The following is a 27,247-nucleotide window of genomic DNA, read 5'->3' as shown; positions in this document are numbered from 1 at the left end:
GTGGCGCAGAGTAGATTGTTTCAGAGTAGAGTGCAGTGGCATAGAGTGGAGAGGTGCAGGGTAGAGTGCAGTGGCTTAAAGTAGATTGTTTCACAGTAGAGTGAAGTGGAGAGGTGCAGGGTAGAGTGCAGTTGCATAGAGTGGCATAGAGTGTAATGGCATAGAGTAAAGTGGTGTAGAGTGCCATGGCATAGAGTGCAGTGGTGCAGAGTCGATTAGTGACGTACACTATATTGGTGTAGAGTGCAGGGTGATAGAGTTGAGTGTTACAGAGTAAAGTGCATTAGCATAGAGAGTATTGGCTTAGAGTGCGGTGGCGTACAGTGCAGTGTTACAGAGTGGCATAGAATGGAGTTGTGCCGAGTAGATTGGTGTGGCCTAGTTTGGAGTGGTGTAGCATGCAGAGGCACAGAGCGCAGTGGTGTAGAGAGGCGCAAAGTCCATTGGCATAGAGTAGAGTGGTACAGAGTAGAGTAGAGAGGTGTAGCGTGAAGTGCCATAGAGTGGAGTGGTTCAGAGTGGGGTAGAGTGCAGTGTTCCAGAGTGTAGTGGTGTAAAGTGGAGTGGTGCAGAGTAGGGTGCAGTGGTGTGGAGTGGTGCAGAGTAGAGTAGAGTGGAGTATGCATGGTGTGATAGCACACTGCCATTACAGACAACAGACAGTTTTTCTAATAAAACTATACAGTGCACAGACGATGTGTGGAAATTGCATCACCTAGTGTAATGATTTGTTTTAATCATATTAACGTATTTGTTTCCAGCACGTTTCAGAATTAACAAAAATGTGCTTCATTGTGTTCCTAATTCTGATATATTCTGAAATCCTTGCACAGTTCATTTAAATGGTGTTGTGTGCTAGAAAAAAACTCTTTCCTACCCCCAGTATCCAGCAAGGTTGTCATCCTCTCACTTTGAAGCCAGAGAAAGAAAAGTAAACACTAAGCTCCCTTGTTCTTTGAATGCACAGCAAATGTAATGAGATAAGAACAAGATTTACAGGCCTGTTTACAGAAAGGGAGCACTTTAAAGGATACTGTAAATAAGGTATGGGCAAGGGAAGGGACAAACTCATGTTGGACAGCCTAAAACAAATAAAGCCAGTAAATTGAAAGCAACAAAATGTGAGTTACAAACCACTAAGCCAATGGCAAGCAACAGGCAGAATGCGTTCCCTGGGAAGTTCTATGAACGTACTTAAAGTGGCAGTCACAGGATACTTTGTGAGGAAAGTTCAGTATTTTAGCCCAGTCTGTATCTTGCAGAGGTTTGGCCACATCAGACTCCAAGGTAGTATGACAAGAAGCCCTGGAGTGGTCTCCATGTTGCAGAAAAGGTCTGTACACTCATCTTATCAGTTTGTCACCAGTCCCTATGGTGTAGAGCTTCTGGCACACCTCATGTAGAGTTAGTGCTAGGTGGCAGACATGAAATAGGGCTTTTAATGATTGTTTAAGGTGTTTGTAAGTAAGGAGTTGACCCGGGTGAAGATGGTAGTCTGCCACAAGGGTTTGGAAATCTAGTAGCTCAACGCCCAGAAACAATTCGCCCAATTTTAGACACTTCATAATGCCACCGAACGAGTTGCTCTGATCGCATTTGTCCTGTGCAAGTGGGAAGGCCTAGCAAAGGTAGTGCAGGAGCACAGGGTTTCTTTGTGTCAGTGAGTTTACAGGTTCTAGCAAGACACGAGAACCCTGTACAGGATAACCCCAGATGGTGTTCTGTAGAATGGTCAGTAGGAAACAATGAGTAGTGTAGTAAGCCAGCTCATGCAGGTGGCAGGCAGTCAGTCAGCAAACCACCCGTTGAACCTGTGCAGATAAATAATAGCGTTCTAAGTCCAAATGGCCTAATCCAACCGCAGTCACAGGTAGCTTTAGAGTTGAAAGAGCTACCTGACAGGATCCCAGGGACCAAATCTGATGTGTGGCATGTCTGAAGAAGGAATGAGGGGTGAGCCGGGGAAGGTTTGCAAAATAATACAATAATCAGGGTAGCACATCATCTTCACTAGTGCCACATGGCCCTCTACAGAAAGCAGAAGAGAAGACCAAAAAACAAACTGGGCTCGGAGGGACCATGTCGCTCTGCCAAGATTTCATCCTGCAAATCAGTGGAGAAATTGTAGATATTAATCCTGGGAATCAAATGGTAACTGGTTCCCAGTTCAATCTCAGCTCTAATTGTATATAAAGAGAAAAACAGTACCATATGTTAAAGAAACACTAATTACATTTTAAAATCTTTCTCATGTTCTTACATTGTGTTTGTGCAATTTACATCCCAAATATTTTGAAGATTCTATGTGTACTTGACACTTAGGGATAACCCAGATCACTGGTTTGGCTTTTGCTCAATTGCAAAACCATTTTAAGACATGGACAGAGTGGCCAATTGACTTTTATTATCTTTGATTAGTAGTCGGGGCTCCCAGCTCTGAGATAAATGTAGTCCCAGACATGCACTCTAGTGGTGTTTTTGTTCAACTTGTTTAAACTAGCATAAGGTTACTTACCTTAATGTTTCCCAAATAGTTTGCCATGGCTTTTAATATGTTTAGAAACATAATCAAAACATTTCTGTTGCTTTTTCTCCAAGAAAGATTGGGTATATTTGGGTAGGGGTGATGGCCTTGACACAGTGCTAAAGGGCATTAATTTACTACTGAACAAGGACGTAATGTGACACCTGAATGTAGTATACCAGGAAGCAGTCCCAAAAAGACCACAGTGAATAGATAGTGCTATGTAAAAAAAAAAAGTAAAAAAATCCACTGATAACATAATAGGGTATGGCCTCTCTTGGGTGTGTCTGTAAAACTGACTTTTGTTGTTGAATTTTTGTCCTGCATTTTGACATTTCGTACTGAATTTGTGTCCTGAATTTTGACCCTTTGTCCTGTATCTTTTACAGTCCTGTCCAGAATTTGCCTCAATGCCAGGTGGTCACCCTACTACTTGGCCGCAAACAGTACTTTACTCCTTCAAATGATGAAACAAAGATGTTAGGGCCAGATGTACGAAGCCTTTTGCATGTCGCAAACTGCAAAAAACGCAGTTTGCGGCATGCAAAAGGCCGAACGCGATGCTCATCCCCAAATTGCGAGTCAGTACCGACTCGCAATTTGGGAATGCGACTCGCAAATAGGAAGGGGTGTTCCCTTCCTATTTGCGACCGCATCGCCATTCAGAGTTGCTTTGTGACCGCGAATGCAGTCGCAAATCAACTCGCAGTTACCACCAGTGTCACACTGGTGGTAACTCATTCGCAAAAGAGAAGGGGTCCCCATGGGACCCCTTCCCCTTTGTGAATGCCGAAAAAATATTTTTCAGAGCAGGCAGTGGTCCTACGGACCACTGCCTACTCTGAAAAAAACGAAACCAAATGGTTTCAGTTTAGTTTTCATTTTGCAGCTCGTTTTCCTTTAAGGAAAACGGGCTGCAAAATGGAGAAAAAAAACTGCTTTATTGACAAAGCAGTCACAGACATGGAGGTCTGCTGACTTCAGCAGGCCACCATCCCTGTGAGTGCAGGGACTCGCTATGGGGTTGCAAACTGCGACCCACCTCATGAATATTGATGGGGTGGGTCTTTGCGACCCCATAGCGAGTCGCAGAAGGTGTCTGAGACACCTTTCTGCATCCAATTTTGTGAGTTGCAAATTGCGAGTCGTCAGACTCGCAATTTGCAACTCGCAAAATTGGAGTTTACTACATCTGGCCCTAAATCCCTGCATGAGGCCAATGGGGTGCACTGTTTACTGTTCTAATGTCTGTCCTCCCTCGAGCCAGCCTTCTGTGCTCTGTATTCTCTGGCATTCTTGTAATGATTTCATAAAGTTTTAACCAAAACCGGAAGATGGGCTGGAAACGCTTAGCTGGATTTTGTACTTTAATCTAATTTTCTTACCTTATTTTGATGTGTGGATTGTTTTATATTTCTGCACAAATATCTATGAAAATGTAGGTATGTTTTTGATATTTTGCGGAGTGTTCCAAGTTTTCTTCAATTTATGAGGTTGTCAAGTCCAGATTGTCTTTTCTATATATTTTATTTCAATGTAATGATGTTTCGAAATTTTTTCTAATTTGTCTCGGATATTTAAACTTTTAACCCATTACTAATCCCACCCAGCTCCACACTTCTTTGTGTAGGCATAAGTTGCAGGACTATAGACTGTACATAGATTGTGATCATCAGTCTGGGTGAATAACAAGGAAATGTTCATTGCGAATCAGAACATGAGTGAGTCATGGAGAGGTCAGTTGGGGCTAAGATGAACTGCTAAGGAGATTTTACTCTTATTTGTAGTGTGAGGAGGTATGGTCTTAGACCATCCCTAAAAGTGGAGGGAGAGTCATCTTGCTGTACTGCCCTGCGTCACAGGGAAGGGGCAGGAATGTGCCTTATTTGTCCAGTACGGAACATTCCTGTCCTTGCCCCCTGCGCTGGCGCCCTTTTGGCTGCATAAAGCCAACGCAGGCACCCTTGCACAGGTGCCTGCATTGCATGCAGGATTGGTTTTGTGCAGGAATGGTCAACTTCCTGCACAAAAACAATCCAGAGAGGCTTTTTCCTCTTTCTATGTGTGCTGCACAATGCAGCACACAGAAAGTTAAAAACAGGGAGAAATAAAGATATTTCTTCTCGTTATGCCTCTCCTGGGCAGGTGTATCTTATTTGCGCATTCCCAGGTTTACCTGGTTTTGTAAATCTGGAAATGCGTCTTAAACCATGGGAGTTGCATGGGACCACCCACAGAATGCCCATGGAACTGCCCCCCTTGCGTAGAGTATGGTAACAAAGCGATTTGTTCTGCCTTGCCTTATTCTGTATTGTTGAAGCCATTCAAAGTCACGCAAGTGGCTTTCCAGGGCTTCAAAAATATGACTTAGCGGTTTACGCCATACATGTACCATGTTGCGTGGTGCAAGTATGGCGCAAACAGCTCATAAATATGGCCATCTGAATTTTGGGGCTGCGCAAAGAGGTTTGGATGTGACAAGTGCAAATGTGACCCTGGCAAAGATGTCTGGGAGGTATGTTTTTTAGGCAGATTTCCACTGGGGAGTTGGAAGCTACTTAATTGAAAACTTTTAAGACAAGGAATTGCAGCTTACATGGGGCTGGTACTAAGAATTGACTCACAAAAACTGCTTGCAAATCAAGGTCCGAATTTTGTTTATCCTTTCTGATTTTGTGAACTGACGTGCAAATAAGTTGGTTGAAAAAAGTACAGAATCGCTGGGGATCACAGAATGACATACTCAATGAATATTCATTCAGCAGGTCCCAATTTGCAGCACCCTGTGACTGGCCACAATCACAGAGATGGTGGCCCGCCAGCGTCAGCGAACCACAAATGTCTGTGATTGTGTTTAAATGAAGACAACCTTTTTTTAAATGCAGCCCATTTTCCTCGAAGGAAACAAAACTGCATTAAAAAACGTGTTTTTGTTGAGTTTCACTGATATTTGTCAGTGATCCACAAAACCACTGCTAACCCTCAGTGAAACATTTTTCAAGGTTCACAAAGGGGATAAGGTTCAAAGGAGCCCGTTCTCCTTTACAAATCCGATATCACTCCCCTTTGAGGTGTCGGTATCTAATCAATAGTTTGGGACTTAAAGTCTGGCCACAGACCATATAACTCCTTTTAAGCCCTCTCCTATTTGTTATTTGGATACGGTTGCAAAAGCCTTTTATGAGTTGGAAACAAATTTTCCAATTCACAAAAGGCGTTTTGTAAGAAAAGACCTTTCATGGTCACAAACGTTGTGATTTTGCGAATCGCAGGGTTTGCAATCACAAAAGGGCTTTGTACATGAGGCCGACGGGTCTATAGTTTTGAGTGAAAATCATACAACCTGATGACGGTAGTCTGAGGTAAGAATGCATCTGGGTAAGTGATGGAGACATCGTGTGACAAGCTATAATAATTTGTCCAGCCACAAAAAGAGAATTATGAAGTCCTCATACTACACCGTTGCTGTACTCTAATTCCTGAGGACAAGTTTGAGATCACGTTCTTGGTTGTTGCGAAGGAGATGTTTGGTTGAACTTTCCAGATGTTTAGAATATTGATATCTGCTGGTGGTAGCTTTGCCTGGTATGGGCAATTCCATGTGCATAGCCTGGTCACAATAATCTCTAAGAAGCCCGGCTGTTGATGTCAGTGTGAGAGCTTTGTGTGGAGAAAGAACATAGGTAATGAGAGAGATGTGAGAGCTAGTTTTGATGGGTCATAGGTAATAACTGACAAGTCCCATCTCATACTGGATACCTGTAAAGCAGTTGCATATGGGAGCTTGAATGCACAGGTGTGAGATCAGGGAGAGGAATGAAGATTTGGTTATCAGCTGCAAAGAGATGAAAGGTGAAGCCAATGAGGAAATAAAGGCTGAGAGAAAAGTAATCTGCAATGATAATGAGGAGCACCCAGAACCAACTAATATAATGAGAGGAGAAGAAACAGGTGGTGTTTCGGTGATTCAGAGAATGGTGAGGGTGTCAATTAGAGTGGAGCGAAGAATGGTTTCAAGGGGTGCTGAGAGGTCGAGGGGTATAAGCACAGAGGAGCAGGGGAGAACTACTGCTCACACAATTGATTGTATGTGCTATCCGAATGTACTCTACATAGTATGGTGTGTTGCTTCCTTATTTTTGTCTAGTCACAATACTTGTTCCTAAACACAATATTAATTCTCTGCGCCATACTAACTCTGCCCACTTAAATCACTCTCCCTTGTTCTCTCTATAAGTCTGTTTCACAAGCCAGTCCTGGCACATTTAACTTTGCTCTTAGATTATTTCTCTTAATATAATTGTTACCTTGTAAGGATATTCGTAACAGCTACCCATAACTACTTTCTTCTAGTCAACTCTCTAATTTTATATTTGCTTGGTTCACTCACCACCAAGCAAAAGTTCTTCATGTAAATCAAGAATCATGCCTTTGAGTTGCATGACCTTCTTCACAGATTTTTTGGCTTTCCACTTCTTGGTTGTCTCTTTTAACAACCCTCTTTCTCAAAACTATATTAAATTACACTATATTGTCTTCTCTTATGACGTTTTTCTCTTTCAGCCTTGAGAAAGCCCTGGCTTACGCACCTGTGGGGCGAAACACGTGTTGGCTGAGTTTCTGCATATTGTTTGGGACTCAGACTTGATTGCATCTCCACTGAGAGTTGTTAGTCTTTCAAAATTACATTCGACTTGGAGCAATAATGATTTTGATTATAGTCTTCTTCAAGAATGTTTCCCATTTCAGGACAAATTAATTTTGGGAAACTTATCGCACTTATATAGTGGGACCTTGCCTTCTTTTAGCACGGAGCAGAGGAGCGGCACTCACGGTTGGCTGAGGCAGTGAAGTTGGCAGCATGACAGAAGGTAGTTTCAGTGGTGCGAAAAGAACGCAGTAGGGTGTTGTAGAATGTTCAGTAGAAGTTTAGTAAATGTTTATTAGACTGTGTGAAGGCAGGAACGTGGCGCAGTGGTTGGGAACAAGACAGTGAGAAATTTTGGAGAAGAAAGAAACAAAATTTTGTAGAATATTAAAACAGGGTTGATTTGTCATTCAAATTGAAGCATTAAGGGTTAGTGGCTGAGCTGAGACTGTAGTAAGATATAGCTCTAAGATGTCACTAGTAATTTAAGACTATGTGGAGTGAGGTATTGGTTTCTACTGATAACACAATTTGTTGTTAAATATCAATATTCTATGGTGAATGATATTGCTGGTAATATTGCCTATCACTTGTGTCTAGGGTTACATATCAGAATACTTGTAATTGATATGTTTGAGCAGAGCAGTTTCCCTTTCCATTTAGTGGACTGCAAACCATGTAGAACATAATTTTGGGTTATTTGATTAACCATCTTCATATATTTCTCCCCAGATCAGTTACGGTGCAACAGACCCTTTACTAAGTGATCGGGATCAGTTTCCCACATTTTTCCGCAGTGTCCCAAACGAACTTTCCCAACATGCCGGTGTTGCTGAACTACTGGTCCATATGGGCTGGACCTGGGTGGGGATTGTGGCATCCCACGATGATGACGGTGAACAAGAAAGTGAAGAACTGGAAGCAGTTATGACCAGACATGGAATATGTGTCGAATTCACTGAGAAGGTGTCTTCAAAGCCCCAAATGGTAATAGAGAATGAGCAAAGCGCAATGGTTATCTCAGGATCATCCACTAACGTAGTTGTCCTCTGTGGTTCCTCTACGGCTCTCTTTGTGTTTCTTCACACTCACTTGGTACCTGTTCATGTTGGAAAAATCTTGATCATGCCTGAGAAATGGAACATATATGCAAGTATAGGCACACTATTCCCATCCCCCTTCAGTGGAAGTTTGTCGTTTGGATTCAAGCATGGTGAAATACACGGGTTAAAGGATTTCCTCCAGGACATACACATCTCCACCCGCCCTGGGGATATTTTCATTAACGACTTCTGGGTGATGAGCTTCCACTGTGCACCTCTGTCGCTGAGTGGGGTCAAGAAAGAAATGTATGAGCTCCTCTTGGATGGTCCACTTCCTAGCTGCACAGGGAAGGAGGACGTGAAAACTCTGCCCATGTCTTATTATGATCTCTATAAATTTAGAACTTCTTACGCTACTTACAACGCAGTCTATGCCATGGCCCATGCATTACATGAGATGTGCGGAAAGCTCTCTACGATGAATCCACTGGAGCGTATTATGGAGCATGAGCTTAAAAAGAAGGTACTTGTCTGTTGCATCAGCATAGTGTGGGATAATATTTATTAATGTATTTGGGGGTCATTCTTCAATGTACCCCAACCTACCTAGGACCCTAGGATTTAAATTGATCCGAATTGGCACAGGGAGGCTGATGTGTGGCAGATGTTTGTGTTTCTCTCCTGGTGGCATAATCACTTAAGTATTGAGATACAATGTATTTTTTGTGATGAGTACCGCCTGAATTCAATATAAGTCAGATAAATTATGAAAGGGGCATATTGCAGGGTGCATCTGCGTGTATGGTATATGCCATAACATATTTCATGTGCATTTGATTTAACGAAAGGCTTTTGACAAAAACCAGTATGCAAGGGGTTACACTTCTGCAGTAAGGGAAAGTCACACTAAAGAGTCCTCATCACTGCTTGCAGAGTTGTTTACATGTGTAAAGTAATTGTTATACGCAATCAGTCAGGCAGTAAAAAGTGTCTTTCTCATTTCGCTTTTGCTTTACTGTGGAAATAAAGTCGAATTTGATCTTTGCACTGTAGTTATAAATGTGTTAATGTGCTTTATTAGTACATTTGCTCTTAAAATGTCAAAGGCTATTGCCAACTGGATGGAGAGCAGCCGCCTGAAACTGAACTCAGACAAGGCGGAGAGCCTCATCCTCGGTTCCAACCTCTCCGCATGGGATGACTCCTGGTGGCCGGCCACCCTAGCAACCGCACCAACGCCCACCAACCTTGCACACAACTTAGGATTCATCCTAGACTCATCGCTCACCATGACCCAGCAAGTCAACGCCGTCTCATCTTCCTGCTTCAACACCCTCTGCATGCTCTGCAAGATCTTCAGGTGGATCCCCACCAAAACTAGAAGGACGGTCACCCAGACCCTCGTCAGCAGCAGACTGGACTACGGCAACGCTCTCTACGTGGGAACTACGGCCAAGCTCCAGAAAAAACTGCAACATATACAGAACGCCTCCACACGCCTCATCCTTGACATCCCACACCGCAACCACATCTAAGCCCACCTGAGAGATCTACACTGGCTCACCGTCAACAAGAGGATCACCTTCAAGCTCCTGACCCACGCTCACAAAGCACTCCACAACGCCGGCCCTGCCTACCTCAATGAGCAACTCACCTTCTACACTCCCAACCGTCAACTCCGCTCCGCCAACCTAGCCCTCGCAATCATTCCTCGCATCCACCTTACTACAGCCGGAGGCAGATCGTTCTCCCACCTCGCCGCCAAGACCTGGAACTCCCTCCCCCTCCACTTACGACAGACCCAGGACCGCTGACCTTCAGGAAACGCCTCAAGACCTGGCTGTTCGAGCAGTAGCACCCTCCCCCCCCTCAGCGCCTTGAGACCCTAGCGGGTGAGTAGCGCGCTCTACAAATGACTGACTGATTGATTAATTGATTAAAATGTATTACTAGGTAAAATCTATTTTCACAGCCATGATCTATCTATCTGTCTATACATAAGTTACAGGGACGTTATAGTTAGAAAACAGAATTTAAAAAACCTTAGAAATAAAAAATAAAAAAACAAAGGTTACAGGGACATTATAGTTAGGTACACATTTTACACACACCATAGAAATTCAGCATTTATAGTTAGTTATCTCAATAACTATAATTCGTGCTCTAAGGTATCTGTAACTCAATTCCCCACAATGCACAGTTTTCTCATCAATCGTTTTACAGCAAATGTTGCAGCGCAATTATCAATTATGTCTTAGAAGATGTCATGAGTGTTGTAATATGTCGGGTAGTTAGCAGTTCATGGTGAGAACGCATGTTATAGTTATCTTGGGGCACTCAGCCACCCAGGCTGATTTCTGGCCCCGGGACCCCATCTCCTGGGACCTGGCTATATTAACAAGGGGGAGGTGGGCACGCAGCTCCCCTCCCTGGGCCGCATTCATCTGACCCTAGGCATTTAATAACTGGGGAAGAGGGCTTTGTGGCCCCCCCCTTCCCTGGGCCAATTTCAGGCCCAGGGACCCTATCTCGCGGGGCCCAGCCACATTATGAATGATGACTGGGGCACGCAGCCCCCTTCCCTGGGCTAATATTGGCCCTGGAGACCCCATCTCCCAGGGCATGGCATTATAATAAAGGGAGAGGAATGCAAGCAGCTTGACTTCCTAGCCGTTATTGACCCCAGGGACCCCCATCCCCCCGACTAATTATTAATGGTGGAGGGGGCCACGCGCCCCTCCTCCCCTGGCCGATTTCAGCCCTGTGGACCCCATCCCCCGCAGCCTGGCCAATAAAAAGTAGGTGTCCTGGAGCCCACCCAGGGCACCCACTTCATCATTGTTGAGGGCTGTGGGGGGAGTCCCAATGCCTCCGTGGCCCAGACGCCTCCCCACCTTCAGCGGGAGGTGGCATTGCTTCCACCCAAAGCGAGCAGCTAAAAGTGCTGCTCCCTGCAGGCGGGAGCAATTTTTTCAAAAGTCCACTCCCAGCGGGCAGGAGCATTTTTGATGTTCCCACCCACTGGGAGCAGAGTTAGTGTTTGTTCTTGCTAGGCCGAAGCTTTAAATTGCTACCGCCGTGCAAGAGCAAACACAGGTTTCCCTGTCCGTTATGTCCTGGAGTGGGCACTCCAGGGCATAATTGAGCCAGCCCTGGGGGATGGGATCCCCAGGGCCATTAATGGCTTCGGGAGAAAGGCCACGGGTCACACCTCCCTTGTCAGCACACATCCGGATCCCTGAGCCGAAAAAGGCCCAGGGAGGGCAGCCTCATGCTCTATGGTGTTATACTCTACTCTGCACGCTCTATGCTACTCTACGCCACTGCACTCTATGCCACTAGAGTCTACTTTGTACTCTATGTCACTCGACTCTGCAGCACTGCCCTCTGCATCATTCAACTCTACGCCACTCCACTCAGTACCACTCTATGCCACTGCACTCTATGCCACTGCACTCTATTCTATTCTGCGCCACTCCACTCTGTACCACTTCTCTAGTCTATGAACCACTCCAATCTCTACCACGCACCACTCCAATCCCCGCCACGCACCACTCCTCTCTACCATGCACCACTCTAATCTAACCCACCGCATTCTACGATGCTACTTTGTATGCCGCTGAATTCAATGCCACTGCACTCTATGCCACTGTACACTGCAACACTCTACACCAGTTCACTCTCCTCTATGCCACGCCAGTGTATGCCACTCTAGGCGACTCCACACTCCACACTATGGCACTCCAATGCACAACTCTCTCCACCACTCCACTCCACAACATTCTACTCCACTCTTCGCCATTCTATTCTGTGACACTTCAAGCCATTCTCCTCTATGCCACTAACTTTTAGCCATGCTGAACAGCAGCCATGCATGCGTTCAACATGGCAAAACACATTGGCAAAGCCAATAGCTCTTGCAAAGGCAAGACCTATTGGCTTTGCCAATGCTTGTTGCACTTCTAGTTTCAAGCCTGACGATATCTTGACTATTTGTCTTTGACTGACTGAAATGGCTCATTTTTCAGGTGGGGATGCTGGTAAGTTTTTTCTTGCTGCTCTTAAGGAAGTTTTGACATTGATGAGGGCTTGCATTGGCATCGCAATACATAATGTTGTGCTTAGAAGCAGCTGAGTAAAATTCTGATCTCCCACCAAATTAACCAAGTGGAGAGAAATACATATTTACCTAACATCATAGGTATGGTCCTTGTTTTACCATAAACAAGAGAATCCCACATGTGAGATATTCCTGGGGCCTCTTCCGTTCTCGGAGAGCCAAGGGAACCAAAAAAATGAGGGAAAACGTGGAATCTCAAAACTGCAAAAGATGGATTAAAAAAGGGGGGTGGTTACAATCAACAACCCCCCAGTGGTTCTTCTCACAAGCTCCTCTAATGGTTATATGAGGCACAAAGATCCTCCAGGAGTCTCAAACACACCAAGTTAATTATCTAACTCCTCAACCATCTTATGATTACTCTGTGTTGAGCAAGTGTTAGATGTGCTGCTATTGGCCTGTATGTCACTGGACAAACCACTTATGCACACTCCCTTGTGTATTTTATCCCTCATTTTAAAGACACTCAACGGAACTCAAATGTGTGCAGCCCGATAATTCTTATATCTTAATTGTGTATCACCACATGATTAAAAATGATGCGTTATCACTCCAGCCATAATATATTGTCTTTGAAAAGTCAACTGGTTTTATGTTTTTATGAGGACAACAAAGTGTCCCTTTTGACATGGTAACCTCCGCCCCCCACCGGTTTTGCCTGGTTTCTGGTGTAATTTCAACTGAACGTGCACTGGGTCCCCACTAAACAGGTTCCCAGTGCCAGATCTATTTCCCTAAAACTGCACAGTCGTTCTTCCCAAATGGCAAACCTTTAGCTACCACTATAGGTCCCTAGTAAATGGTACCCCTGGTACCTGGGGCATGGGTTACTAAAGGAAGGCCCCGGAGGGCTGCAGCACAGATTGTGCCACCTGCCACCTACAGAGACCCCCTCACTAAGTGCACACAGTACTGCTGTCACAGAATGCAGAACTAAAAGGAAAACAACATGGCAAACAGCCCTTTACACTGCATGCAATATATGTAAGTCACCCCTCTAGCAGGCAATCCAGCCCTAAAGGCAGGGTGCATTGTATTACATGTGATGGCATACCTGCATGAGCAGATATGCCCCTGCTATGTTTTGTCGATTCTCAGACAAAGTAAGTGAACAGTGAAGCCATTTTAAGTACATGTGCTGGACTCTGGTCATTACGAGTTTCCCAGCTACATGATGGCTTCACTGAAATAGGGATGTTTGGTATCAAACATCTAGCATTAAGAAATCCTCGCTGAATCCAGTGATGGATTTATTAATACATGCACTCAGAGGGCACCTTAGAAGTGCCCCCTGAAAATCCTACCAGCTTCCAGCGTGGGCACTGACTGATTAAAACCAGTACAGCCACCTTTGTTAGAGGTCTAGCCGCCTGAGGTGCGAGCCAATGCTCTTGAGGGCTCAGAACAGAGGCCTGCTCTGGGCAGAGGTCTGACCTCCTCGCCCAGGCAGGATGGACATTCCAGGGCAGGGAGCTTCAAAGGCATTGCCACCTTTGAAATGTGACCCATGCCACTCCAAGTGGTGGAGGAGGCCAAGCCCCAGTTCCCGATCCCACTTTTGGCAGCAGGACTGACGGGAAAATTAGATAAATTAGGAAGAGTGCCCACTTCATGCCAGTCCCGCCCCTATGGTGGATGAGCTGAAGTGGACACTACTTTTTAAATTCCTCTATCTTGCATGGAAGGAATTAGGCCAATAGAGCTAGGGCTATGCCACTTCCCAAAGGAAGTGGTCAGAGGAAGGGTGTAGTCACCCTAAAGGTGAGCAGCCCATTGGCTACCACCTGGCACTCTCTGTAATGCCCATAAATTCAGTATTTAGGTGGCACCGTTAAACCCTAGAATCAGGTTCCTGTGGACCTAAGAAGAGCCGGACAACACAGAAGTCGCCCCAGCAGAGAAGACTGAAGACACCAACTGACTTGGCCCCAGCCCTACTGGCCTGTCTGCAGCTTTCAAAGAACCTGCACCCAGAAGACGACTTGTCCTGCAGCCCAGTGACCTCCAATGCCTTGGGAGGACTGCCTACCTTCGATAAAGACCAAGAACTCCTGTGGACAGCGGATCTGTCCAGAAGAAACCATCTCTAAAGAAGAAGTCCTCCTGAGGAACTCTGAAACCGCCACCTGGAACTACCTCTGCACCTGACGCCCCTGGCCTGAGTCCAAGTGGCCCACCAGTCCAGTGAAGGTTCCCCAGTGCTTCTAACTAAGAGTCCACATGGGTTGAGCCCGGCCAGACTCTACAGCGACGCCTGCAGCCTAAATCTGAGGGCTCCCCCTGACTGTGACCTGCCTGGTAAGCTGTTTCCGACACCAAAAGACACTCCTGTACCCGGAGCCCCTGGGCCTTGGGGAGCTGGACCGTCTGTGTCTCTACAAGCCCAGGCATCTCAACTTACCTGGACAGCTGTGGATTGACTTCTCCCGGCCTCCTGGCCAGAGCCTGCAGCCTGTTCCTGAAAGCCATCTCCTCCTTTGAATAATATTGGGCGCCCAATGCTGTGTTGGCACTCTGCACCCGGCTGCCCCGTGCCTCTGAGTGTGTAAGTTTGGTGCTGCCTTGTGACCCCTCTTGTTCTTATCTCAACTCCAGGAGATCGACCCTTGACCCCGCTTTACTCACCTGTAAGCTGCGCTTCAGCAGATGCCCCCTATCTCCATTGGATAGCATTGGGCACCTAACGTGTTGGCACTCTGTATGCTGCCACCCCCACGTGTAAGTTTTGGTGCTGCCTTTTGCCCTCCCCCGGTGCACCCCTCAACCCCCAAAAACCCAACTCTGACACCGATTGTACTTACCCGAAAGCAGTGCATTTTCACCCCCCCAGTTTCAATTGATTTACATTGGGTGCCGACTCTGACCTCTGCACCGAGCCGTCCCCGTGCCGCTGTGGGTACACTCTTGGTACCAACATGAACCTTGCCTGGCTCTAGTCTAAAACCCTGAAGACTGGGATTGTAAGTTGTGTACTTAACTGTTGAACTGCATTCTTGTTTTCCTCCCATAGGTTAACATTGAAGACTCTGAAAATTGCACTGTCGATTTTTTTGAAACAGCAAAGTATTTTTGATTTAAAAACTGCATACCTTATAACAAAGTTCTTTGGTTTAAAGCATATATAAAAGTAACTGTTATTTTTCTAAATTTGCCTCGGATTTATTCTTTGAGTGCCTAATACGACTCCTTAATAAGCCTAACTGCTTGCCCACACTACCACAAAAAGCACTAGACCTATCTATTTCTACCTCTGCAAGCCTTTGGGGATCCACTGGACTCTCTGCTCAGTGTACTTCGTTTTAGTGCATTATACGGAGATCCAGCTTGTCGGTGACATTGTTTTATTTCCAAGCCTGAGCTCGCCATGGCTTGTACAGTGAATCTGTAAAGGGAAATCAAGTGGTTCCTACATGTTTAAATGAGGAAGGGAAACCAAGAATTTGGTGGAGAATGTGAACCCCCAGTTTATGGCAGCTCATCCACTCCACCAACCTCTAACTGAGCGGCGGCTGCAGCAAATCTCATGGGGAGGGTCGGGAGGAGCTGGAAGGGGGGAATAAAAAAAACTTTTTTTTAAAAAGTATCTTTTGCCTTCACCTCCTGCCGCATTGCTCCTCTTCCTTCCCTCGATGTGGTATCCCAGCATTCACGAGGACACCAGCACAGGCTCCCCAGCAATCCTGCTGCTGTTTTCATGCTAACCCTAGCATGAAAGCAGTGCCAGGATTGGTGTGAGTGGCTTGGACCGCTGCTCAGACACAACCCTGGGGACTGTGCAGGTTCTCCACCCCGACTGTGAGAAATGTAAGTGCGCATGTGTGTTTGGCTGGCCCAAACACATATGCGCACTTAGGTGCATTCTCTCCTCCTCCCGTGGCTCAGCCCACCAATCCCTGAACATGCTGCTGGCTGAGCCAGGAGCTGAAAGGTAAAACGATAATTGCTCTAACTGACCCCCATGCTATATAATCTGCACCAAATATTAATACTCACTACTGATATTTAAATATCAAAAAGATACATGGTGTGTCCATCCTCGGTATAGATAATGACAAGTCCCTACTTTCTCCCCTCTTTTAATGTATTTCTAGTATGTTGGGACCTAGGGGAGATATTAAGGGTCATTCCATCAGGAACCACGCAAGCTTCTTTAGCATCTTTTTGCAAACTGGCTTTCTAGGACTTTCAAGGTTCTTTACAGAAAAACTCCCAATGCAGTTTGTTGTGTGTTTTCTAATGCACTTCTTGTTCCTCACTACATATAACTTTTTTCTGTTAAGTATCTAAAGCCATTTTATTTTCTACCAAGAAAGTATCTGAGAAAGGTTAAATAACTTCTAATGCCATATTTTTGCAGCTGCATGAACATATAAAGAACATTCGTTTCCAGAACACGGCTGGTGACGAGGTGTTTTTTGATGATAAAGGAAACTTTCCTCCCGTTTATGACATCATCAATAACATTGGACTAGCCGATGGGACTTGGATAGCCAACACTGTCGGGAGCTTCAACGCATCAGCCCCCGATGGGAGGCGCCTCGTCATCAACAGAACAGCCGTTGTCTGGCCCAGTCAATTCCGTGAGGTTAGAATAATTATTGTTGGAGAACATCTCGAAAGGTTATGTCAAATGTCCGCGCCATATTGTAATGTATTTTTCAATAGCATTTTCAGGGCATCACGTTTAAAGAGAAAGAAACAAAAAAGAAAAATCAACCTAAAATGGAAAATATTGACGACAATTGAATAAAAAATATTACCGTACATTATATGGAAACAAAATCAAGAGTGAAGAAACAGAATTTGACATTATATAGAAGTAACATCACAGACGTCCTGTCTGTCCATTTCCTGTCTGTCTTGATACAAAGACCCTACGGATTCTATGTCAGGACTTGAAGGCTCCGATTATGCTTCTCTTTCTATGCTTTATTTTTTCAGCACTGATCAAAAAGTCAAAACTTGAAACACTACATTTTTCATGAATATCCACAGTCACATGCACCAATCAATAGACCCCCAGCCTTATATAACTCCAAAAACACCATCTTGTGTCCTCTTTCTTTGCTGCTTCACAGCCAGTTAAGTTTTCATTCCATTCTTTACAATATGTATAATTTAAGGCAGTTGTTGGTCTTACTTTGATAAATTGGTTTTAATTGTTTGCTATAAGTTCTGCATCGTGGGCGAACGCATGTGTTGACTGTTTGATGTTTCATTACTTGTAGTTCAATTTTCCTCAGATTCGGGTGAGTGCCCGTGTAGGAAAGTACTATCTTGCCTAGCATGTTACCCCCATATTTCACTGTACATATGTTGTTTTAGTCTATGTGTCACTCGGACCCTGCCAGGCAGGGCCCCAGTGCTCATAAGTATGTGCCCTGTATGTATTCCCTGTGTGATACCTAACTGTCTCACTGAGGCTCTGCTAACCAGACCCTCAGTGGTTATGCACTCTCTGCTTTCCAAATTTGTCACTAACAGGCTAGTGACTAAATTTACCAATTAACATTGTCATACTGGTACACCCATATAATTCCCTAGTATATGGTACTAAGGTACCCAGGGTATTGGGGTTCCAGGAGATCCCTATGGGCTGCAGCATTTCTTTTGCCACCCATAGGGAGCTCTGACAATTCTTACACAGGCCTGCCAGTGCAGCCTGAGTGAAATAACGTTCATGTAATTTCACAGCCATTTACCACTGCACTTAAGTAACTTATAAGTCACCTATATGTCTAACCTTCACCTGGTGAAGGTTGGGTGCAATGTTACTTAGTGTGTGGACACCCTGGCACTAGCCAAGGTGCCCCCACATCGTTCAGGTCAAATTCCCCAGACTTTGTGAGTGCGGGGACACCATTACACACGTGCACTATACATAGGTCACTACCTATGTATTGCGTCACAATGGTAATTTCGAACATGGCCATGTAACATGTCTAAGATCATAGGCATCCCTGGCCCAGGAAGGCAGAACAAAGGATTTCCTCTGAGAGAGGGTGTAACACCCTCTCCCTTTGGAAATAGGTGTGAGGGCTGGGGAGGAGCAGCCTCCCCCAGCCTCTGGAAATGCTTTGATGGGCACAGATGGTGCCCATCTCTGCATAAGCTGGTCTACACCGGTTCAGGGGTCCCCCAGGCCTGCTCTGGCCCGAAACTGGACAAAGGAAAGGGGAGTGACCACTCCCCTGACCTGCACCTCCCAGGGGAGGTGCCCAGAGCTCCTCCAGTGTGTCCCAGACCTCTGCCATCTTGGATTAAGAGGTGCTGGGGGCACACTGGACTGCTCTGAGAGGCCAGTGCCAGCAGGTGACGTCAGAGGCTCCTTCTGATAGGCTCTTACCTCTCTTGGTAGCCAATCCTCCTTTGTTGGTAGCCAAACCTCCTTTTCTGGCTATTTAGGGTCTCTGCTTTGGGGAATTCTTTAGATAACGAAGGCAAGAGCTCACCAGAAATCCTCTGCATCTCCCTCTTCACCTTCTGCCAAAGGATCGACCGCTGACTGCTCAGGACGCCTGCAAAACCGCAACAAAGTAGCAAGATGACTACTAGCAACCTTGTATCGCCTCATCCTGCTGCCTTTCTCGACTGTTTCCAGGTGTCAGAATGCTCTGGGGGTAGCCTGCCTCCTCCCTGCACCAGGAGCTCTGAAGAAATCTCCTGTGGGTCGACGGAATCTTCCCCCTGCTAACGCAGGCACCAAAAGACTGCATCACTGGTCCTCTGGGTCCCCTCTCATCCTGACGAGCGTGGTCCCGGGAACTCAGCAACTCTGTCCAAGTGACTCCCACAGTCCAGTGACTCTTCAGTCCAAGTTTGGTGGAGGTAAGTCCTTGCCTCCCCAAGCTAGACTGCATTGCTGGGTACTGCGTGACTTGCAGCTGCTCTAGCTCCTGTGCACTCTTCCAGGATTTCCTTCATGCACCGCCAAGCCTGGGTCCCCGGCACTCCTTCCTGCAGTGCACAACCTTCTGAGTTGTCCTCCGGTGTCGTGGGACTCCCTTTTGTGACTTCGCGTGGACTCCAGTTCACTTTCCTTCCAAGTGCCTGTTCAGGTACTTTTGCGGGTGCTGCCTGCTTCTGTGAGAGCTCCCTGAGTTGCTGGGCACCCCGTCTGTCTCCTCCTCCAAGTGGCGACATCCTGGTCCCTCCTGGGCCACAGCAGCACCCAAAAACCTCTACCGCAACCCTTGCAGCTAGCAAGGCTTGTTTGCGGTCTTTCTGCGTGGGAATACTTCTGCAAGCTTCATCGCGACGTGGGACATCCGTGTTCCAAAGGAGAAGTCCCTAGCTCTCTTCTTTCTTGTAGAACTCCAAGCTTCTTCCATCCTGTGGCAGCTTCCTTGCACCCTTAGGTGACATTTCCTGGGCTCTTGCCCACTCTCGACACTGTCCTGACTATTGGGCTTGGTCCCCTTGTCTTACAGGTACTCAGGTCCGGAAATCCACTGTTGTTGCATTGCTGGTGTTTGTTCTTCCTGAAGAATCCCCCTATCAGGACTTCTGTGCTCTCTGGGGGTAGTAGGTGCACTTTACACCTACCTTTCAGGGTCTTGGGGTGGGCTATTTTTCTAACCCTCACTGTTTTCTTACAGTCCCAGTGACCCTCTACAAGGTCACATAGGTTTGGGGTCCATTCGTGGTTCGCATTCCACTTCTGGAGTATATGGTTTGTGTTGCCCCTATACCTATGTGCTCCTATTGCAATCTATTGAAATTCTACACTGTTTGCATTACTTTTCTTGCTATTACTTACCTAATTTTGGTATATAACTTATCCTCATACTGAGGGTACTCACTGAGATACTTTTGGCATATTGTCATAAAAATAAAGTACCTTTATTTTTAGTAATTCTGTGTATTGTGTTTTCTTATGATAGTGTGCATATGACACTAGTGGTATAGTAGGAGCTTTACATGTCTCCTAGTTCAGCCTAAGCTTCTTTGCCATAGCTACCTTCTATCAGCCTAAGCTGCTAGAAACACCTCTTCTACACTAATAAGGGATAACTGGACCTGGCACAAGGTGTAAGTACCTCTGGTACCCACTACAAGCCAGGCCAGCCTCCTACAGCCCGTTGTTCACTGTGTTTAGTTTTTTGCTGTCGTTTTTCTTTGTATCCATTTTCAATTACAGGCGTTTGCTCATCAAGCCAGGCCAGCCTCCTACATTGGTTGTGCAGCGATGGGGTAAGTACTTGTAACTACTCACCACTTTGTCATTGTGTACTTTTCATAAGAGAATACTATACAAAACAGTATAGTGTATGTACACCTTACCAAAAAGTTTTGCTTTTCTCCTCTTAAACTTTTTACAGAGGTTTGAAAAGTTTCTCTAAAACTTCTAAAAGTTTTCTAAAAGTTAGAAAAAGTTTTTTTCTCTGTTCTTTAAAAAGTCCTGAAACTTTTTCTTCTTTCTCACTGCCTCTAAATCTTTTACTATCATGTCTGTAGAAGACTCTACTCTTAAAATGGTCAATACTGCTTATGACAATTTGAATTACAAGAGCCTAAGGAGTCTCTGCTTAGAAAGAGGTTTAGTGATAGGAAAGAACCCTACCAAAGAATTTCTATTTAACATGCTTATTGTAAATGATGAGTCCCAAGCAGGCACATCAAATGAGAGGTTAATAGAAGGTTCCCAATCCGACTCAGGGGATCTCCTTGAGGGAGGTAGGGAGGGTTCTGATCATGATCTGCACCCTAGCAGGACACCCAGTAATGTTGGTAGTAATGGAGGTTCCCATCACAGTAGGGAAGTCTTTATTCCTAGAGGCCAAGTTGCTAGGGTCCAGTCAGTTAGGGACAGATCCCCCTCTGTTGTTTCAAACTTGTCTTCTGTGTCCAAGCATTCCCAACCCACCCACCCTGAGGATAACTTGTTAGAAAGGGAACTCAAAAAGTTGAGGGTTGAAGAGACCAGACTGAAGCTTAACCAGCAACAGCTGGCCTTAGATAGGGAATCACTAGACCTTGAGAAGGAGAGACAGAGGTTGGGGTTAGAACCCCATGGTGGCAGCAGCAGTATTCCGGATAGTAATCCTGTTAGAGAGCATGATTCCAGGAATCTGCACAAGATAGTCCCCCTTACAAGGAGGGGGATGACATTAACAAGTGGTTTGCTGCACTTGAGAGGGCCTGTATGGTACAGGGGGTCCCTCAAAGGCAGTGGGCTGCTATATTGTGGCTATCTTTCACTGGAAAGGGTAGGGATAAGCTCCTTACTGTTAGAGAAAGTGATGCTAACAATTTTGCAGTTTTGAAGGATGCACTCTTGGATGGATTTGGCTTAACCACTGAACAATACAGGATTAAGTTCAGAGACACCAGAAAAGAGTCTTCACAAGACTGGACAGACTTTTTAGACTGTTCAGTGAAGGCCGTGGAGGGGTGGTTACATGGCAGTAGAGTTTCTGACTATGAAAGCCTGTATAATCTTATTCTGAGAGAGCATATTCTGAATAACTGTGTGTCTGACTTGTTACACCAATATCTAGTGGACTCCGATCTGACCTCTCCCCAAGAATTGGGAAAGAAGGCAGACAAATGGGTCAGAACAAGAGTGAACAGAAAAGTTCATACAGGGGTGACAAGGATGGCAAGAAGAAGGATGGTAAGTCTTCTGACAAGGGTGGGGACAAAAGTAAAACTGAGTCTTCATCAGGCCCACAAAAATCCTCTGGTGGGGGTAGTGGGTCCAAATCCTCTTCCAATAATCAACCTAAAAAGCCTTGGTGTTATTTGTGTAAAGTCAAAGGCCATTGGACAACTGATGCCAGTTGTCCAAAGAAAAACACCAAACCTCCCACTACCACAACCCCTACTGCAAATTCTAGTGCCCCTAGTAATAGCAGTGGTGGTGGGAGCAAACCTACAAATAGCCAATCCAAGGGAGTAGCTGGACTCACTATTGGTAATGTAGTTGGGGTTGGTCCTGTTAGGGAGACCACAGAGGCTGTGTTAGTCTCTGAAGGTGCCATTGATTTGGCCACCTTGGTTGCTTGTCCCCTTAATATGGCTAGCAACTTCCCCTAATAAATGGTGTTGAGGTTCAGGCCTACAGGGACACAGGTGCCAGTGTTACCATGGTGATAGAGAAACTGGTGCACCCTGAACAACACCTACTTGGTCAGCAGTACCAAGTGACAGACGCTCATAACAACACTCTTAGCCACCCCATGGCTGTTGCAAATCTCATCTGGGGGGGGGGGGGTTACTGGTCCAAAGAAAGTTGTGGTTGCCTCAGATTTACCTGTAGACTGTCTACTAGGGAACAATTTAGAGACATCGGCTTGGGCAGAAGTGGAGCTGGAGGCTCATGCAGCAATGCAGGGCATTCCTGGGCATATTTTTGCTTTGACAAGGGCTCAGGCCAAAAAGCAAAAAGGACACAGTAACCTGGATCCTGGAACAATGGATCAAGTGCTCCCTAAAGATAGGGATAGCAAGGTTAAATCCCTACCCACTATCCCTCCCTCTACAGATGATTCTCCTTCTGAGGAAGAAGGATTTCCTCCCTGTGAAGAACCTTCACCAGATGAGCTGGCAGCAGACACTGCTGAACTTTTGGGTGGAGGGGGGCCTGCCAGGGAAGAGCTGAGTGTGGCACAGCAAACCTGTCCCACATTAGAGGGTCTCAGACAGAAAGCTGTCAAACAGCAAAATGGGGATGTCAGTGACTCACATAGAGTTTAATGGGAGGACAACCTCTTGTACACCGAGGCAAGGGACCCAAAACCTGGAGCAGCCAGGAGATTGGTCATTCCCCTGCAGTACAGAGAGTTCCTCCTAACTCTTGCACATGACATTCCTTTGGCTGGGCATTTGGGCCAGATCAAAACATGGGAAAGGCTTGTCCCCCTGTTTCACTAGCCTAGGATGTCAGATGACACTAAAGTTTTTTGCAAGTCTTGCGTGACCTGCCAAGCCAGTGGCAAGACTGGTGGCACACCAAAGGCTCCCCTTATTCCACTACCTGTGGTTCAGGCAATAGGTTTATCTTGGTGGTTGTGAACCATGCCACAAGATATCCTGAAGCAATTCCTCTAAGGACCACTACAGCTCCTGCAGTGGCAAAGGCCCTCCTGGGATTTTTTTCCAGGGTGGGTTTCCCTAAAGAGGTTGTATCAGACAGGGGTAGCAAGTTTATGTCTGCATACTTGAAAGCAATGTGGAAGGAATGTGGTGTAACCTACAGATTCACCACTCCTTATCACACACAGACTAATGGACTGGTAGAGAGGTTTAATAAAACTCTCAAAGGTATGATAATGGGACTCCCTGAAAAACTCAGGAGGAGGTGGGATGTCCTGTTACCTTGCCTCCTTTTTGCTTACAGGGAGGTACCCCAGAAAGGAGTGGGCTTCAGCCCCTTTGACCTCCTCTTTGGACACCCTGTAAGAGGTCCACTAACACTTGTGAAGGAGGGTTGGGAACAACCTTTAAAAGCTCCCAAACAGGACATAGTGGACTATGTACTTGGCCTAAGATCCAGAATGGCTGAGTACATGAAAAAGGCCAGTAAAAACCTTCAGGCCAGCCAAGAGCTCCAAAAGCAATGGCATGACCAGAAGGCTGTTCTGATCCAGTACCAACCAGGACAGAAGGTGTGGGTATTGGAGCCTGTGGCCCCAAGAGCACTCCAGGGCAAATGGAGTGGACCCCATTTAATTGTTGAGGAAAAGGGTGAGGTTACCTATCTGGTAGACCTGGGCACTGCCAGGAGTCCCCTTAGGGTGATTCATGTAAACCGCCTAAAACCCTACTATGATAGAGCTGATCTCACCCTGCTCATGGCAACATATGAGGGACAGGAAGAAGAGAGTGGCCCTCTCCCTGATCTCTTTTCCACCACTGAAAATTATGCTTTAGTGGAGGGAGTAGTTTTGGCAGATTGTCTGACTACAGAACAGAAAGACAACTGCATAAATCTTCTTGGACAATTTTCTGAACTCTTTTCAACTGTGCCAGGCACCACATCCTGGTGTGAACACACAATTGATACTGGATACAGCTTGCCTGTCAAAAGTAAAATCTATAGGCAGCCTGACCATGTCAGGGACTGCATAAAACAAGAGGTTCAGAAAATGCTTGATCTAGGAGTGGTTGAACCTTCTGAAAGCCTATGGACGAGTCCTGTGGTGCTTGTACCAAAGCCTCACTCAAAAGATGGAAAAAGGGAGATGAGGTTTTGTGTAGGCTACAGAGGTCTCAATCAGGTAACAAAAACTGATGCTCACCCTATACCCAGGGCAGATGAGCTCATAGATACACTGGCATCTGCCAAGTATCTAAGCACCTTTGATTTGACTGCAGGGTATTGGCAGATCAAATTGGCTGAGGATGCTAAACCTAAAACTGCATTTTCAACTATAGGAGGGCACTACCAATTTACAGTGATGCCCTTTGGTTTGTAAAATGCACCTGCCACTTTTCAGAGGTTGGTGAACACAGTCCTGCAAGGGTTGGAGGCTTTTAGTGCAGCATATCTAGATGATATTGTTGTCTTTAGCTCCACCTGTGATGAGCACCTGGTCCTCCTTTAGAATGTTTTGAAGACCCTGCAAAAGGCAGACCTCACTATCAAGGCCTCAAAGTGCCAGATATGGCAGGGAAAGGTGGTTTATCTGGGACACCTGGTAGGTGGAGAACAGATTGCACCACTTCAGGGGAAAATCCAGGCGATCATGGATTGGGTTCCACCTGGAACACAGACCCAGGTGAGAGCCTTCTTAGGCCTCACAGGGTATTACAGGAGATTCATTAAAAACTATGGCTCCATAGCAGCTCCTCTTAATGATATCACTAGTAAAAAGATGCCTAAAAAGCTATTGTGGACAGCTAGCTGTCAGAAAGCTTTTGAGGAGCTCAAAAAGGCCATGTGCTCTGCACCTGTCCTAAAAAGCCCATGTTACTCCAAGAAATTCATTGTGCAAACTGATGCATCTGAATTAGGGGTAGGGGCAGTCTTATCACAACTGAATTCTGAGGGCCAGGATCAACCAGTTGCTTTTATCAGCAGAAGGTTGACCCCTAGAGAAAAGCATTGGTATGCCATAGAGAGGGAGGCCTTTGCTGTGGTCTGGGCACTGAAAAAGTTGAGGCCATACCTGTTTGGCACTCACTTTATTGTTCAGACAGACCACAAACCTCTACAGGGAATGGACTATACAGTGGAACATAGACCGGGAAGTACCCACTCCAATGCAGATGGACTCTCCAGATATTTCCACTTAGACAATGAAGACTCATCAGGTCATGGCTAGTCTTATTGTCCTTCGTTTGGGGGAAGGGGGTTGTGTAGGAAAGTACCATCTTGCCTGGCATGTTACCCCCATATTTCACTGTATATATGTTGTTTTAGTCTATGTGTCACTGGGACCCTGCCAGGCAGGTCCCCAGTGGTCATAAGTATGTGCCCTGTATGTGTTCCCTGTGTGATGCCTAACTATCTCACTGAGGCTCTGCTAACCAGAACCTCAGTGGTTATGCTCTCTCTGTTTTCCAAATTTGTCACTACCAGGCTAGTGACTAAATTTACCAATTCACATTGGCATACTGGTACACCCATATAATTCCCTAGTATATGGTACTGAGGTACCCAGGGTATTGGGGTTCCAGGAGATCCCTATGGGCTGCAGCATTTCTTTTTCCACCCATAGGGAGCTCTGACAATTCTTACACAGGCCTGCCAGTGCAGCCTGAGCGAAATAATGTCCACGTTATTTCACAGCCATTTACCACTGCACCTAAGTAATTTATAAGTGTGAGTGGGAGAATTGTTTGAAAGAGAGACAGAGAGAAAGAAAGTGAAAGGGAGGGAGATACAGTTTTTTAGGCTTTGATGTCTCATATACTTAGAATAAGATATTTGTATCCAATTAAAAATAAAAAATGTATTTGGTTTTCTTTAAAAATATAATATTTTTTTCTTTAAAAAAGAATGGAAATGAGTCCAGCTGGACTCTGCGACCTTCACATTAAGCTACAGGGTTTTTTTTTTTTTTAGCCCTTTATGGGCTATCTGGGTCCGCAAGGGAGCCCTTAAGTGCTCCCCTGAGGTCTCTCTTTATTTATTGATCGATTTATTTTTTAATAAATAAATTAATAGAATGCCCTTTACAGGCTATCTGGGACTGCGAGGGAGCCCTTAAGGGCTTTCCTGGCAGTGCTATTGCTTCAGCAGCTCCCTGCTCGCTGAATCATTGCAAGTTGACAGTGGGACCTACTTTAAAGGTCCCGCTGTCAAACTGCAGAGTGTTTGCTGTGGCTTGGCTAGGCTGCAGCCAAGCCACAGCAAACAGCTATGTCCTGGGGGTGGGAACCCCAGAACATAGCAGGAGCCGGCCATGGGGGGTGGTGCACCCCCCCCTTAGAATCCAGTGTAGCCCTGGGGGTGGCGGTCCCCAGGGTGCGGGGGACCACGCGGCCTCACCTCACATATTACATTAAACCCTCCAACTACAGTTTTGCCCCGGGGGGGGTGGTGGTCTCCTGGGCAGCAGAAGGGGGCCAGACTGTCCCTCACCCCGCATATTACATTAAAGACCTGGGAGGTGGCGGCACCCAGGGCAGCGGGTGGGCCACAGGCCTTCCCCCACTGCATCCAAAAGAATAAGCCTCAGGGAGGGGACCAGAAGCCACGCCCCCTGCTTTTTTTTTTTCTAAAAATCCCTCTGGACTTGGGCCGCCAGGGGACATTAAACTAACGAAGTTTGGGAAAACAAAATTCATTTTTTTTTTCAATTTTATGAGTGGATTCGCGGATCCACTGTGTCTCTGCTCGTAAAATAAAAAATGCTTTCTAGCCCTGGGGGTCCCTTTGGGACCCCTCCACCAGAGCTAAGGGTCAGGGTATTCGTACCCTGGCCCCTTTAGGTTTTTTATTTTACTTTTATTTTGGTACTCAG

General features: G+C 45.9%; 1 protein-coding gene across 1 annotated transcript in view; it reads left to right on the top strand.

Annotated features, from left to right (window-relative positions):
* Nucleotides 1-27,247, top strand: part of LOC138296991 (vomeronasal type-2 receptor 26-like) — a 98,038-nt gene that overhangs the window by 45,821 nt on the left and 24,970 nt on the right. Inside the window, exons 3-5 of the mRNA XM_069236508.1 lie at nt 7,905-8,738; nt 9,322-9,516; nt 16,693-16,920. Of these exons, the coding sequence (XP_069092609.1) occupies nt 7,905-8,738; nt 9,322-9,516; nt 16,693-16,920 (1,257 nt within the window). The remainder of the gene's footprint in view (nt 1-7,904; nt 8,739-9,321; nt 9,517-16,692; nt 16,921-27,247) is intronic.

Source organism: Pleurodeles waltl, chromosome 5, assembly GCF_031143425.1.
Source record: "Pleurodeles waltl isolate 20211129_DDA chromosome 5, aPleWal1.hap1.20221129, whole genome shotgun sequence".
In the NCBI taxonomy this organism is placed as follows: Eukaryota; Metazoa; Chordata; class Amphibia; order Caudata; family Salamandridae; genus Pleurodeles; species Pleurodeles waltl.
This window is presented reverse-complemented; position numbering and strand designations above follow the sequence as displayed.